The sequence below is a fragment of the Chlorocebus sabaeus genome, chromosome 12 (genome assembly GCF_047675955.1).
Source record: "Chlorocebus sabaeus isolate Y175 chromosome 12, mChlSab1.0.hap1, whole genome shotgun sequence".
In the NCBI taxonomy this organism is placed as follows: Eukaryota; Metazoa; Chordata; class Mammalia; order Primates; family Cercopithecidae; genus Chlorocebus; species Chlorocebus sabaeus.
This window is the reverse complement of record NC_132915.1, coordinates 1,785,642-1,801,690: the sequence shown is the minus strand read 5'-3', so window position 1 is coordinate 1,801,690 and position 16,049 is coordinate 1,785,642. Positions and strand designations below refer to the sequence as shown.

Sequence of the window (16,049 nt, the reverse complement as noted above, 5' to 3'; positions counted from 1 at the left end):
CAAACTCCACAGACAAATGCAAAGAGATCCACATCCAGACATTGATGTGAAAATACTGAAAATCAAATACACAGAGAAAATCTTGGGAATAGCAAGAGAAAAACTACTCATCCCTTACAAAGGAACCCCAATAAGATTAACAGCTGACTTTTTTTTTTTTGAGACAGAGTCTTGCTCTGTCGCCCAGGCTGGAGTGCAGTGGCGAGATCTTGGCTCACTGCAAGCTCCGCCTCCTGGGTTCACACCATTCTCCTGCCTCAGCCTCCTGAGTAGCTGGGACTACAGGCCCCCGCCACCACACCTGGCTAATTTTTTTGTATTTTTAGTAGAGACGAGGTTTCACCGTGTTAGCCAGGATGGTCTTGATCTCCTGACCTCGTGATCCACCCGCCTCGGCCTCCCAAAGTGCTGGCATTACAGGCATGAGCCACAGTGCCCTGCCTAACAGCTGACTTCTCATCAGAAGCAGTGGAGTCCAGAAGGCAGTGGAATAACATTCAAAGTACTGAAAAGAAAGCCCATGAAAAAGAATAGAGTGTTTTATAGGAATGACATGAAGCCTAACTGACTTCATTATGCACATTTAGTGACATGGTGTGGCTGTGTCCCCACCTAAATCTCATCTTGAATTGTAGCTCCCATAATTCCCATGTGTCATGGGCGGGACCTGGTGGGAAGTAATTGGATCATGGGGGTGGGTCTTTCTCGTGCTGTTCTCATGATAGTGAGTACGTCTCACAAGATGTGATGGTTTTATAAAGCGGAGTTCCCCCATACATGCTCTCTTGCCTGCCACCATGTAAGACGTGACTTTGCTCCTCCTTCACCTCCCGCCATGATTGCGAGGCCTCCCCAGCCATTAAGCCTCTTTCCTTTATAAGTTACCCAGTCTCGGGTATGTCTTTATCAGCAGCATGAGAACAGACTACTACACTTAGGAATACTGCTGTATCTGTCATGCCCTCATATAGAAGAGCAGACAAAGAGTTACATAAGAAACACAGTCATATTCAACTCCTCCCTCCACCCCAGGATCTGAGAAAACCCTGTTCATTAACTCAGTGATATCAGTAAAGTCCTAGAAACCATGTTCTAAACATAAATATTCCTCTTATATATTTTAGTTTTAGTAATGAGGTTTATAAGCTCTGGTAACTGTATGCATTTAGAAGCAAAATGGCTCACAATGCTCTGATTGGCACTGTTCAGTAAAACTTTCTGCAATGAGGAATGTGTTTAAATCTGTGTGTTCAACACATGTGGTCACTGACCACCTGGAATGGCTAGTGCAACTGAAGAGCTGAATTTTAAATTAAATGAAATCAAATTAAAATTTAACCACATATGGCCAGTGGTTAGTGATTTGGATAACACAGCTCTGGCAGCTCCAAAACCTCTTTCTTTTCTTCTGGTTATCTTTCTTGAGTAAACTATGTAGCTTATTTTGTGTGGTGAACCTTAGTTTAATAAACATTTTCAATATAGATAAGAAAAAATTACCCTGAAAAGAATAGAGAGAAACATTAGTGAGCACTTGCTACAAAAAAGCTTGTCGCTATTTGGCTTTTAACTGATTCTGGCACAGAAAAACACTGTGATTCCTAAAGAGGAATTTATGCCCATAAAGCTGGCTCTAAAAACTCTAAATTGAGTAGAACAAGGCCCGGTACACGTGGGTACGGAAAAATCCTTGTTGAATGAATGAATAGACCATATAATCAAAGGGCAAGCCTCACAATGTTCTTGTTTTTCTTCAATTAATTTATCTTGACATAAAATGTAAATGAAGGTGAAGTTCTCTCTTCCTAAGTACACTAAACTTGGAACATTCATGAGAGTTTATTTGACAGGGTGTGGTTCCCTGCTCTCTTCTTCTTTGTCCATCCACATGCTCACCCCTGGCATGACAGAGCCTGCATATTAGCAAGATAGAGTTGGGTTTGTGTGTAGGTTGTTTACGAATGGGGACTTCATAGGATAGGGACAGCTAGCAATGGTGAGCTGAACGGAGGCCAACCAGGCCCTGAAAGGTAGCTGGATGGGAGCAAGAAGCAAGCATTTACCGCGTCTTCTAGACTCCCAGGGTGTTCTTGATCAGCTGACAGAAGGGCTCTTTTTATTGACAGGCTGAGACTGCACACCCTTTCTGCCATTGCTAGCCACTCACAACCATAGAAGTGATCGATCCCCCAGGTTTTGTTAAATGTGATCACGTCTGCAACAGCAATACTGTTAATGACAACGACCATTTACTGCGTCCCCATTCTGTGATCTGTGAGATCCCAAAATAGGAACCAATCCCGTAGCACTCTCCTCCGGGGGTTTCCCACTCTTTCAACCCCAGCACCCCCTGGTTAGTGCTCCCTCAGTCTAATGCTTTGAAAAAACTTTCAATACATGAAATCGTACTTGTGCACAATCTATATTTTGTATTTGTCAAAACTGTGTGATTCCCATTTAGAATTTCTGGTGACATGAGACAGCTGATGTTACTAACCAGCTGATGGGGGTTAATTCTAGTCGAAAGCATGGAGAGCTGATGACTGTCTTAATCCTTATAGCTTTGGGATACAAAAGTCTTCTGAAAACTTGACTTTTGGGGGATACTGAAAATGACTTGAGGATGGCCATTCTTGCTTTCAGGAACTCACTAGTGATTTGGGAACTTTAGTTTGGAACAATTCTTCTAGACTGAGTTGTTTTTGCATTTTCATCTCAAACTTGGAGTACTGGCTTGAAGAGCAGGGTGGATGGGGTCCCCTTGGCAGTTGAATAAGATCACCCAGTCCTTGTGCATTTTACCTAGGAAACCAACCAAGGAAGCTGCTGACATCGGGGTGGCTGGGCTTTTCCAAAGGTGCCATTATTCTCCTGTTGTGATGGCACAGGTGGGCAGCAGTTGTGTGATGGCAGCCTCTGGAATCAGATGGCCTGGGGCCACGTCCTCGTTTTAAAAAGCAGCTTGACCGAGGTTTTATTTAAATATCTTAAAGTCCAGCAATTTAAGCGTACAGTTTAATGACGGGGGGTTAATGTATGGAGCTGTGCAACCATCACCCCAATACAGTTTTAGAACATTTCCACGACCCCCAAAACATTCCCCTTCCCCATGCCCTCACCGAGCCCCAGGCGAGCACTGGCCTGCTGTGTGTGGAGTGTATTTCAGAAAGCCTCTGCTGTCTCATCTCCACCACAGAGGCACAGAGGACAGCCTCAGTTCCACCGCATCCTCCCGAACGCTGCAAGCGAGCCTGATGCTCTATTTACTAGTTTATGTGTATGTAGTATTTTACTCATTCAATTGACATTTCTAATAACGTATGAGGTTACACATTCCACACATTTGCATACTAGTTGTATTTCTTCATTTAGTTTAATTTTCTGTCCATGTCTTTTTTTTTTTTGAGATGGGGTCTCACTCTGTTGGCCAGGCTGGAGTGCAGTGGTGCGATCTCGGCTCACTGAAACCTCTGCCTCTCGGGTTCAAGCAATTCTCCTGCCTCAGCCTCCCAAGTAGCTGGGATTACAGGCACCTGCCACCACGCCAGGCTAACCTTTTGTATTTTTATTAGAGACAGGGTTTCACCCTGTTGGCTAGGCTGGTCTTGAACTCCTGACCTTGTGATTTGCCTGCCTCGGCCTCCCAAAGTGCTGGGATTACAGGCATGAGCCACCGCGCCCGGCCAATTTTCTGCTCATGTCTTTTACTTCAAGATGTTCTTTGACCTTTGAGTTGCTCCCTTATGTCCTGCATCTAAGGCCCTGTTTGGACCCATATCAAGCTAGGTTTTCTGACTTTATGTGTTTTCTCAGTGCTGCCAGCTTTTCCGTATTTGTTCTTGCCTCTGCTGCTCCTACCTTTACTGTAGTGTTGTGGAGAGGGTACTCAGTGAACTTGGTTATTGCGTTCTGTTCACTGTCTCCGCACCCCCTTCAATCCCAGCCCACTGCCCCGCCGAGTACATGCACACCGCACTTAACTAAGTTAATTCACCCCCTTAATCTGAAGCCTCAGACCTTTCATCCACGGGCTCTTGGCGGGCTGCAGATGTGTTTTATTTTGTCTATGCAGTGTTAACATGGTTTTGGAGTTTGTTGCTTTATATTCCAGTTGTTATTTTCATAACATTTTTTATAAAAATGGAGAAACGTCATATTAGAAACTGGACTTTTTCATCACTTAAAAAAAAAATCATGATGTGCCAGCTAGGCCGGAGTTCCACAGGACAGCTGGAGCGGGGCGGAGTGGACAGTTTCGGCTTCATCATGTTCTCCACGTTCCTGCTCTCTACGTCCCGCGAGCGGAGGCTCAGGGTCGGTCTCCATCCTTCAGGGTGTTTGTAGCATCATTTCCTAAAGTAGAGTTGAGAGGAAAGCAAGAAAATAAAAACTAAATCAAGAGAGACAAGATTTCAAAGACAATGAAAGAGAGTGCATTTGTCTGTGGAAGTGAACGTTATACTTGCTCTGTGTCTGTGGGGGAAAGAGCAGCATAAGGCCGGGCGCGGTGGCTCACGCCTGTAATCCCAGCACTTTGGGAGGCTGAGGTGGGCGGATCATGAGGTTAGGAGTTTGAGACCAGCCTGGCCAACAAGGTGAAACCCTGTCTCTACTAAAAATACAAAAATTAGCCAGGCGTGATGACGAGCATCTGTAATCCCAGCTACTCGGGAGGCTCAGGCAGGAGAATCGTTTGAACCCAGGAGGCAGAAGCTGCAGTGAGCTGAGATTGCGCCACTGCACTCCAGCCTGGGTGACAGAGCAAGACTGTGTTTCAAAAAGAAAGAAAAAAAAGTACAGCACAAGGTCCCTGCCCTGTTTCATGGGCTTCTATCACTTGCCTTCCACCGCTGTAAGCATCTGAGTTTGTGATCCCTGTTTCGGAGACCCAGTTCTCAACTGCTTTTCTCTGCCTGGCAACTGTGCAGAGTTGCTAGATGTATGGTAAGAAAATTTTTTTTGGTAACTATTGAGTTTTGAAGATCATGTATTTAGAAGTTTTACATTGGCATTAATGTTGTTGCTATAATAGTATCAGTCATTCAGTCGCATTTCTCAAGTGGAGCAGAAAACAACAGCAAACATATGCTGGGGAAATAACATGTCTCCACATTGAAGAATTTAATTTTTAAATGTTCCCATGTACTCTGTGTCCACTTGGGCTGCTATAGCAAAATACCACAAACTGAGTGGCTTAAATGGCAGAATTTTTTTCTCACAGTTCTGGAGGCTGAGAAGTCCAAGATGAAGGTGGTGGCCCACTGGGTTCCTGGTGAGGGCTCTCTTCCTGGCTGATAAACAGCAGTCTGCTTGCTGTGCCCTCATGTGGTGGAGAGAGAGAGACGGAGACCTCTTGTGTCTCTTCTTCGTCTTTTTTTTTTGTTTTTTTGAGATGGAGTCTCATTCCATCGCCCATGCTGGGAGTGCAGTGGTGTGATCTTGGCTCACTGCAACCTCTGCCTCCCGGGTTCAAGCAATTCTCATTCCTCAGCCTCCTGAGTAGCTGGCATTACAGGCAGGTGCCACCATGCCGGGCTAATTTTTGTATTTTTAGTAGAGACGAGGTTTTACCATGCTGGCCAGGCTCATCTAGAACTCCTGACCTCAGGTGATCTGCCCACCTCAGCCTCCCAAAGTGTGGGATTACAGGTATGAGCCATGGCACCTAGCCAGTGTCTCTTCATTTAAGGGCATTAGTCTTACCATGAAGGCCCCACCGTCATGATCTCATCACCCCCCAAAGGCTCCATCTCCAAATATCATCACATTGGGGGTTAGACTTTCAATGTATGAATTTTGGCTGAGGCCAGGGGTTGAGGGACACAAGTCATAGCATCTTGTAAATAGAAAAATACACATTTACTCAAAAGCTTTGCTGAATTCACAGTCAGATATTGGTATGTAATTTCTCAATCTATTATATGGGGTTGGATACAGTTTTTGATGCTGAAAAGTAAAAGTGGGGAAATCTTGGTCTGTGACCAAGCACACGGATGAATTGCTGCTTACGATTCTGGTAATGGAAGTCTAAATTATCCACCATCCAAAGAATAACTGCAGGACAAAATTTGTTTGAAGTTTCAAGATAATTTACATGCAGTAAATTGCACAGAGCTTAAGAGTGTACAGTACAGTGAGTTTTGATTAAGGCAGGTCCTTCCGAATACATTGCTTATCAAAATAGAAAACATCTTAATCAATCAGAAAAGTTCCCTATGACTCTACCAGCCAATCCCTTCACCTCTGCTAGGCAACCAGTGTTCTGATTTTATTTTACTGAAGATTATGTTTGCCTGTTCTTTAACTTCCTATAAATAACATCCTAAGAGGACCCGGCTGATCCATGCCTGGATTCCTGACCCACAGAAATCATGAGATAATAAATGGCATTGTTTAGGCGACTAAGTTTTGGGTTAATTTGTTATATAGAATAGATAACTAATGCAGTACTTTTCTGTGACTTCTTTTGCTCGACAAAATGTGATTCACCCATGTTTTTGTGGGTAGAAGAGATATTCTCAAAGAGCTTATTAAAAGCAAAAACGTATTAAGATAGTCAAAAATTTCAGTATAAGAGAAAGCAGCAACACAGAGAGGTAAATTGAGCACTGAAGCCACACTAGCCCCGCATTTGCTGGATGGGGTGATGGGGGAGTTTCGGTGGTGATGGTACAGGACAGAAATGAAGGTCATCTAATAGATGAACGTTCCATAATGCTGGGGTCCCAAAAGGTTTCTGCATCCTCAGGGTAAGCGTGGTCCAGAAGAAACACACTCCCGGACTGCAAGGAAATGCGCCTTGACACTGAGCAGAGGAGGCGGTGGTGGGTGGAGATGGCCAGAGAACCGTCCTATGGGTTAATCAACACAGGCCAGGGTGGGTTGTCATGGCAGACCAAATTCACTTCACCTGCATAGTTTAGAAAACTATGAATTTAGCCATGAATTTAATTTTCCAAATTGGAAGTTCCTCTAGGTGTCTGGTAGAAGCAAAATCACCTCCTCTGTGGAGGAATATGGCTTCATCAGAAAACCTCAGAGAAATTTCCAAGCACAATGGGATGTGTACAGGTGAAAATTATCAAGCACACAAGGAAACAGGGCACCATGAGTGAGACCTACCAGAGAGAGGAGACAGCAACAGAAAGGCCGATGTAGGTACTGGAATTGTTAAAGCCAGATCACAAGACAATCACGCTGAGGTAAGGAAAGTCAAAATTAAAAATATCTGCATGGAACAGAAAACCATGAGAAGAAAAGCCTCAGTTTTGCACAAAAGGAACTTTTAGAAATGAAGTTAAGGTCATTAAAATAAAAACCACAATGGGCTGATTTAACAATGATCAGACACACCTGAAGAGATAATCAATGAACATGAAGGACAGAGTGAGCAGGTCGGATTTCCGTCTAATCAGAGTTCTGAAACCATCTCTAAATACAGAGAAGGGAAAGACCAAAAACCACATAGAAAAACGGGCAGGAGAGAGAAAATTCACAAAGAAAACGGTGAAAATAGCCCCTAGGCTTATGAAAATCTCTCCAACCTGGCTAATAAGATAATTTAAACTTAAAACAACATTAGATGCTACTTCTTACCTACTGGGTGGCAAAAGTCCCAAAGCTTGACAACATGCTCTACTGCTAAGGCAGCAGGAAAACGAACATGCTCACGTGTTGTTGGCGTGAACGCAAAATGAAGGCAAATCTGACAATATCTAGCATAAAGACGTATGGATCTATGTTCTGGCCAGAAATTCTGCTTCTAGGGTGAGCGCAAGGCTGTTGAGTGCAGCACAGAGGGAGCCGGGAATGAGCACAGGCAGAAATGAGAGAAGGCCAAGGACTGATTCTGTGGCCTCTGTGTGGATGACTTCAGCGTCCCGGCTGCCCTTGCTTCAGTTGTCACACCCACGCTCCATCCCACTCCCAAAAGGACATTTTCCCTCAGCTTTTAAAATTATGGCCTTTTAAAAGCATAATTCAGAGTATAGAACTCTATTTCCTAAATCTGTGCAACGGCTTCTGGTTGCTCTGAAAGTCCACACTCACCTGTAGGGCGTGGCTCCTCCCTCCTGCTCTGGCCTTTTCCTCCCTTGCTCTCTGTGGCCAGTCCCTCCGGCGCGATCTCGGCTCACTGCAAGCTCCACCTCCTGGGTTCAAGTGATTCTCCTCCCTCAGCCTCCTGAGTAGCTAAGATTACGGGCTGGCTCCACCACACCCAGCTAATTATTGTATTTCCAGTACAGATGGGGTTTCACCATATGGGCCAGGATGGTCTCGATCTTCTGACCTCGTGATCCGCCTGCCTCAGCCTCCCAAAGTGCTGGGATTACAGGCCTAAGCAACCATGCCCGGACTGTCCTAGTTCTTATTCCTCAAATACACAGATTTTTCTCACTTCAGGTATTGTACTAGCTGTTCCATTAGCCTGGAGGGGGAAACTCACCTTTGCAGAGCTGGTTCCTTTCATTCAAATTTCAACTAAAAACACCACCTTTTCACAGAATTCCTTCCTGAAGACCGTCTCTGAAGCATTCCCTGAGTAGCTACTCAAACACGTGGTTCAATAGTGCTTTTTCATAGCACATACATTTTTTTTTTTTTTTTTTTGAGACAGAATCTCGCTCTGTCACCCAGGCTGGAGTGCAGTGGTGTGATCTTGGCTCACTGCAACCTCCGCTTCCCACGTTCAAGTGATTCTCCTGCCTTAGCCTCCCAAGTAGCTGGGATTACAGGTGCACACCACCAGGCCTGGCTAATTTTGTATTTTAAGTAGAGATGAGGTTTCACCATGTCGGCCAGGCTGGTCTCGAACTCTTGACCTCATGTGACCCACCTGCCTCGGCTTCCCAAAATGTTGGGATTACGGGCGTGAGCCACTGCCCGGCCTGATTATCTTATTTATCTGCTCATCATCTGTCCCCACTACCAGAATCTAAGCTCCCAACCACAGAGACCCTGTGTGGTCACTATTATCTTCCTAATGTCTTCAAGAGGGGATTCCACCTGGTAAGCAGCCAATACACAGCGCTAAATACATGAATGAATGCCTCGAATTCCGCGTCCTTTTTAAGTTTCCAAATTCAGTGAGAGAACCATGGGCTGCCATTTTATATCTGTCCAGGCTTTGTTTTTTTCCCTTCATCTCCACCTTTTACTTTTTCACCAGCTCCTCCACAGTAACAAAAGCCTCATTCAAAGGCCTGTGAATCAGAGGATTCTGTAAAGAAGTTACTTTAATCTAGATGCCCCTGACTTGATGGAACACACCCAGTGACTCCGGGAAGAATATCTGGGGGTCTCCAGAGCAGCGCGGTCCCAGGAGGCATGCACAGAGGGCCACGGCCAGGGCCGAAACAGTCTGTTCAGTGCAGCCATGGGGGACGTTCTGGAACAGTTCTTCATCCTCACAGGGCTGCTGGTGTGCCTGGCCTGCCTGGTGAAGTGCATGAGATTCTCCAGATGTATTTTACTGAATTACTGGAAAGTTTTGCCAAAGCCTTTCTTGCGGTCAATGGGACAGTGGGCAGGTAAGAGCTTTCTATCTCGTGATTTTTTTTGCTGCTGTTGTTCCTGCTCATTACTATCATTATTATTTTTGAGACAGAGTCTTGCTCTGTCGTCTGGGCTGGAGTGCAATGGCGCGATCTTGGCTTACTGCAACCTCCACTTCCCAGGTTTAAGCAATTCTCCTGCCTCAGCCTCCCAAGTAGCTGGGATTATATTATAGGCACCTGTCACCACACCCGGCTAATTTTTTTTGTTTTGTTTTTTTTTTTGAGACACAGTCTCACTCTGTTGCCCGGGCTGGAGTGCAGTGGCATAATCTCTGCTCACTGCAACCTCTGCCTCCTGGGTTCAAGCGATTCTCCTGCCTCAGCCTCCCGCGTAGCTGGGATTACAGGCGCACACTACCACAGCAGCCTAATTTTTGTATTTTTAGCAGAGACAGGGTTCTGCCATGTTGGCCAGGCTGGTCTCGAACTCCTGACCTCATGATTCGCTCACTTTGGCCTCTCAAAGTACTGAGATTACAGGCGTGAGTCACCGCACCCGACCAACATTTTGTGTTTTTAGTAGAGATAGGGTTTCACCCCATTGACCAGGCTGGTCTCGAACTCTTGACCTTGTGATTCACTCACCTTGGACTCCCAAACTGCTGGGATGACAGGTGTGAGCCACCACACCCAGCCTTATTATTTATGTCTCAAAAGGGATATTGCATCTTTTCCCTTTGAGAGCAAAGAAGTAATTCCTTTGGGTAATTTTAATTGGAGGGATTACAAAGTGTGAGTGAAATTAGAACGGTCTGCAACATAAGCCGTAGGGCATTAAGGGAACACTAGGGAAGAAGGCTACCCAGCCCTTGCTAAGCACTTGTCCTCCCGACCCCATTAGATGAGTTTTCTTCTTTTGGGAGTTTCCTGCTGATGCAAATGATAAATAACGCAGAAATTTCCACATCCTCATCTCCAGATTTACAAAAAGCTCGGGTGTTTTCATTTTACTAGAAGGTGTTTCCAAATTTTGAAATCTTAATAATTTTAATTCACTGTATTAAAAAAAAGGATCCAAGTGTTTTTAAGAAATGAAGGTATTACAAAATCAAGGCAACACATATCTCTGTGGAGCCATGTTTTCAGGATGGTATGGAAGGGAATCTGGCTGGTGTCAATTAAATGCTGCCTCCCCATGGGATTTATCTACTGGAACGCCTGTGCAGAACTTCAGCCCTATGACTGAGGTTAAGGTGAAGAGCATGAGGCCATGGCTTCAGCATCTCCTTGAGTGAAATGCTAAGGTATTTGCAGGGGCTTATATTTCAAATTTGGACACCAAAAAATAAAAATAAAAAAAGAATCCAATGACAAAAATGATTAAGTGACGTTAGAGATATTATCCAGGTGAAATAGGAAAGATTCTGATATCCTTATAGGGCTGCCAGATAAAATACAGGACATCCAGTTAAATTTAAATTTCAGAAGAAAGGAACACTTTTTTAGTATTTTATAACTCACATATTGCATAGGACACATATTAAACCATTCATAATTTACCTGAATTTCAAATTTAAGTGGGCATTCTGTATAATTATTTGCTAAACCTGGCAACCTTAAAAACTTAGCAATGGAAATTTAAAAAATTACCATGTGAGAAATTGTTCGGGATGACGAATGGATTTTTGACTGCTGCTTCTTACATTTGGGGTGTGTGTGTGTGTGTCCTCTTGGGGCATTATGCTGTCTGCAGTGAACTTGCACAGCAGCTTGACCTGTGTGTTCTGGACTTAAATACCCCACTCCACACAGATTCAGATGCCCATGTGTGGGTGGACGTAGCACTCTGCATCCCTGCTGTCGTTTGTGTAGGCAAAGCCCTTCTAAGAACCCACATTCTAAAAGAAGTTCAAATGGGTCCAGAGACTTAGAGCATTTGGTGACTCAAAGTAAAAACATGGTCTTAACCTGTTTTTATGAGTCAAGATGGAGTGAGTTACCCTCTAGCAGGAGTAAAATGTGTTTGGGCAGAGGCAGATATCAGGGAGATAATATATTTCAAGTAGGGGACAAAAAAGAAACCCAAGTACTAGAGGCTAAATTTTTAATTCCTCAGATGGAGTACCCTGAACTCTGTGCTGGATTTCCTAATTCTTTTCTTGGTGTATATTCAAAGACTGGGAGCCCCAAAGTCAGACAGCCTGGGTTCAAGTCCTTGTGTCATCATTTACGAACTTTTTCCCCTTGGCTTCCTCATTTACAAACTAAGGATAATGATGGTCCCTGCATTTTAGGTTTGTTTTGAACATTAAATGGGATGATGCATCTAAAACACTAGAAGCAGTACATGGCAAGAAGTAAGTGTGTGACCGTTATCCGTTGTTATCATTGATGGTATCATCTTGCCTGTGGTGCAGGCCCTGTATTGGGTGGATTGAAGATTCCCCACAGGGAGGGGAAGGTGAGGCCCAAGATGGCCCTGAGCATAGTTCCTGCACCCGGAGCTGCAGACGGTGTGCATGGAGCCTCCTAGAAGTTCCAAAATGAACAGATACATCATTAGTAATTATTAAAGCCAGAGTGCTTCTGTCAGTGTGGTCCGTGAAGCTTGCAGAGCTTGGCCTGCACTCACTCTCAAGTGAGCTGAGTGTATCTTTTGTTCACACTTTTTGAAAGCAAGCCCTTTAATTGTTGTTGCAAGGATACATTGTAAGTTTTACGATATGCCAAATTGTAGTGAATTTTGAAATTGTGATGTTCTCACGAATTGTAGTGAATTTTGAAATTGCGATGTTCTCACGGATGAGGCGTATCCTAGAGCTCAATCATTAAATATGTCTGTAATGTTGACATAAAAGGACTAGAAGACCTATTTGATTGTTGTATATTAACAGATAGTTCTGTTGAGTATAAATTCTTCAGGTTTCTTCATTTCACTGCATTTTCTTTTTGCTTTTTTGTATTTTCCTCTTTGCTAAATTCTCTACCTTCCATAGGCCTTTAATTGCTGCTGTGGGGTGGGGGTGAGAAGGGGGCACAGCTCTGCTTTTAGAAGGAACCTTGAAATGTCCTTACAATGACAGATGAGTGCCTGGGCAGAGAGATAATGGGGAACACCGCCTGCCCTTGCGGGGTGAAGGCTCATAGTGTCTGCATCCTCATGGGGCCTGCAGGGAATGTTCCCTGGCTACGGCTCTTTGTTTCATTTTGGAACATGTTTTCCAGAGTCTCGCCAATCCCTCCAAAAAACCAACCAACCAACCAACCAATCCTTTTACCTGAATGTTTAGCGAGGGGCTTCGAGGGCGTGGGCTGGAGAGCAACGGGATGCGCCTTTGGAGCACTGACTGTCCTGGAGACTGGGCTTGTGAGAAAACGTAGCCAGTGAGAAAGAGAAGTTTAAAGATGAATTCTGTCATTTAAAAACATTCCTGCTTTTCACAGTGATCACTGGAGCAGGCGATGGAATTGGGAAAGCGTACTCATTCGAGGTAAGCTGTCTTCCTGGGGACTTTCTCCTCCCTTGTATTGAACACATCACAGTCCTGAGACATCTACCCCAACACTCGATTTTTGAATATAAAAGCAGTATGCATTCATTTAAAGGAGAAAAAATACTCTATAGAAAAGCAAACAAAAAAAATAAGAATCTCACTCCCTGGGCCTCTTTTTTTAAACACAATGATACTCACAGGTGACAGTACCTCGCCTTGGGATTGTTTTGGGAATTTGTGGGGTATTGGGATTTTCTAGTGTAATTGTGCCGTGTGAGCTTATATTCTTAAATATAATTTTTTCAAAACATTATAAACTACTTTCCTTTTATTTATTACTTACATTAAGCTAGGGCATATATTGATTTTTTAAAAGTCACTTATTTAGGCAAAACATCAGTGACTTTCATTTCAAGGAGATTAATGGCATTATAAAATATTCTGTAAAAAGAAGGTCTGATAGAACTGAGAGTCATTAGAACACAATTAGTATTTTTGGGTATTTCCTTCCAGGCTTATTTCTCTGTAGAGAGATGTATTGATAATTATACTTTAAAAAATGCATTTATAACATATGTGGCTTTAGGTGCTATTATTATTACAAATTTCACATTTTTATTAATGAAGCACTATTTCCTGGAATTCCTAGGTCTTTTATTTCTTCCTCATGCCTGTTAAACTGATGTCTAGAACCACATCGAATACAGTAGAAGAATAGAAAGAATTCTAGAAACTGTAAGAGGAAGGCTGTTTAAAAATCAGTAACACCAGCTGGGCATGGTGACTCACTCCAGTAATCCCCAGATTTTGGGAGGCCGAGGCAGGTGGATCACCTGAGGTCAGGAGTTCGAGACCAGCCTGCCCAACATGGTGAAACCCTGTCTCTACTAAAAATACAAAAATTAGCAGGATGTGTTGGCAGGTGCCTGTAATCCCAGCTACCTGGGAGGCAGGAGAATCTCTTGAACCTGGGAGGCAGAGGTTGCAGTGAGCCGAGATTGTGCCATTGCACACCAACCTGGGCAACAGAACGAGACTTCTTCTCCCCCACCCCCCAAAAAAGTCAATAACATCTTAAAAATATAATGAAAAGCATTTCCATTTGCGATAGAAAAATAATCCTAGAAACACAGTTAATATAAAATTTTTAGGTCTTTTTCAAGAAAACTATACAATTCCATTGAGAAATATAAGAGATATTCCAAATAAGAGAAAAAAGTACCATATTCTTGAAGAGAAAGATATTTGAAATCTAACAGTTTCTCCTAAATTTATCTCAAATCCCATATTATACATACCATTATTTTTTAAATGTTACATTAGTTGTGAACATTTTCTTATGTCAAAACTGTGGGGTTTTATTTTTTATTTTTTTTTGAGACAGTGTCTTGCTCTGTTGCCCAGGCTGGAATGCAATGGTACAAACACTGCTTACTGTAGCCTTGACCTCCTGGGCTCAAGCAATCCTCCCACCTTAGCCTCCCAAAGCAATGTGTCCTCCTGGAACTACAGGCTCATGTATTTTTTTGTAGATAGGGTTTCACTATTACTCTATTGTACAGGCTGGTCTTAAACTCCTGAGCTCAAGCAATCTGCCTGCTTTGGCCTCCCATAGTGCTGGGATTACAGGTATGAGCCCCCACAGCCTGCCCAAAGCCATGATTTTTAAATGGCAACCTAATATTCCATCAAATGGATGGTCCATAATTTAACCATTTTCTTGGTAAAAATTTTAGTTTTTGCCGGGCGCAGTGGCTCAAGCCTGTAATCCCAGTACTTTGGGAGGCCGAGACGGGCGGATCACAAAGTCAGGAGATCGAGACCATCCTGGCTAACACGGTGAAACCCCGTCTCTACTAAAAAATACAAAAAACTAGCCAGGCGAGGTGGCGGGCACCTGAAGTCCCAGCTACTCGGGAGGCTGAGGCAGGAGAATGGCATAAACCCAGGAGGCGGAGCTTGCAGTGAGCTGAGATCCGGCCACTGCACTCCAGCCTGGGCAACAGAGCGAGACTCCGTCTCAAAAAAAAAAAAAAAAAAAAAAAAAAAAAAAAAAAAAAATTAGTTTTTTTCCCAAATTTTTATTCATTTTATATAAAATTGGAAGTAAATACAGAAACTTTTCTGCTTCTCTCCAAATATTTTGGGAGCTATTTTCCTTGGGGTGGCCTGGCTGGGTCAGAGGTTGTGAATATACATAAGGTTCTTGTGCTTTCCATTTATGTGATAGTAATTTACACCCATTTCTGAGAGAGACGTTGTCTTCATCAGCTTGAGCTGCAGAATGAATTCCATAAGCTGAGTGGCCTAAGCAAGCATGTATTTCTTACAGTTCTGGAGGCTGGGAAGTCCAAGAACAAGGTGCCAGCAGATCTGATGTCTGGTGAGGGCTCTCTTCTTGGTTTGCAGACAACTGCCTTCTTGATGTAGCTTCACATGGCAGAAAGCAGAGAGAGGGGAAGCAAGCTCTCTGGTGTTTCTTCTCTTTTACTTTTTGGAGACAGGATCTTGCTCTGTTGTTTAGGCTGGAGTGCAGTGGTGCAAACACAGCTCACTGCAGCCTCAGCCTCCCAGGCTCAAGTGATCCTCCCACTCAGTCTCCTGAGTATCAGGGACTATGGGTGTGTGCCATCAAGCCTGGCTAATTTAAAAATGTTTTGTACTGATGGGATTTCACCATGTTGCCCAGGCTGGTCTTGAACTTCTGGGTTCAAGTGATCTGCCTGCCTTGGCCTCGCAAAGTACTGGGATTACAGACATGAGCCACCATGCCTGGCCTGGTGTTTCTTGTCATGAGGACACTAATCTCATCATGAAGGCCCCACTCTCATGACCTGATTACCTCCTGAAAGCTCTACCTCCAAGTGTCATCTCACTGGGGGTTAGGATTTCAAAATATGAATTTTGAGGGGGCCAAAAAAACCATTTGGCTCATATGAAAAATGCATTCAACTGCAGTACAGTACCCACGCCTTTTCTTGTCCCAGAAGGCTTGCATCATAATAAAGCCATCTTATGTGAAACAGCAGTGCAAGGCATCTGGGACGCACTTGCTGGA

General features: G+C 43.8%; 1 protein-coding gene across 1 annotated transcript in view; it reads left to right on the top strand.

Annotated features, from left to right (window-relative positions):
- Positions 1–9,376: 9,376 nt before the first annotated feature.
- The window catches only part of HSD17B3 (hydroxysteroid 17-beta dehydrogenase 3), a 54,356-nt gene continuing 47,683 nt past the window's right edge, over positions 9,377–16,049 (top strand). The window contains exons 1-2 of the mRNA XM_073021398.1: positions 9,377–9,530; positions 12,942–12,988. Of these exons, the coding sequence (XP_072877499.1) occupies positions 9,377–9,530; positions 12,942–12,988 (201 nt within the window). The remainder of the gene's footprint in view (positions 9,531–12,941; positions 12,989–16,049) is intronic.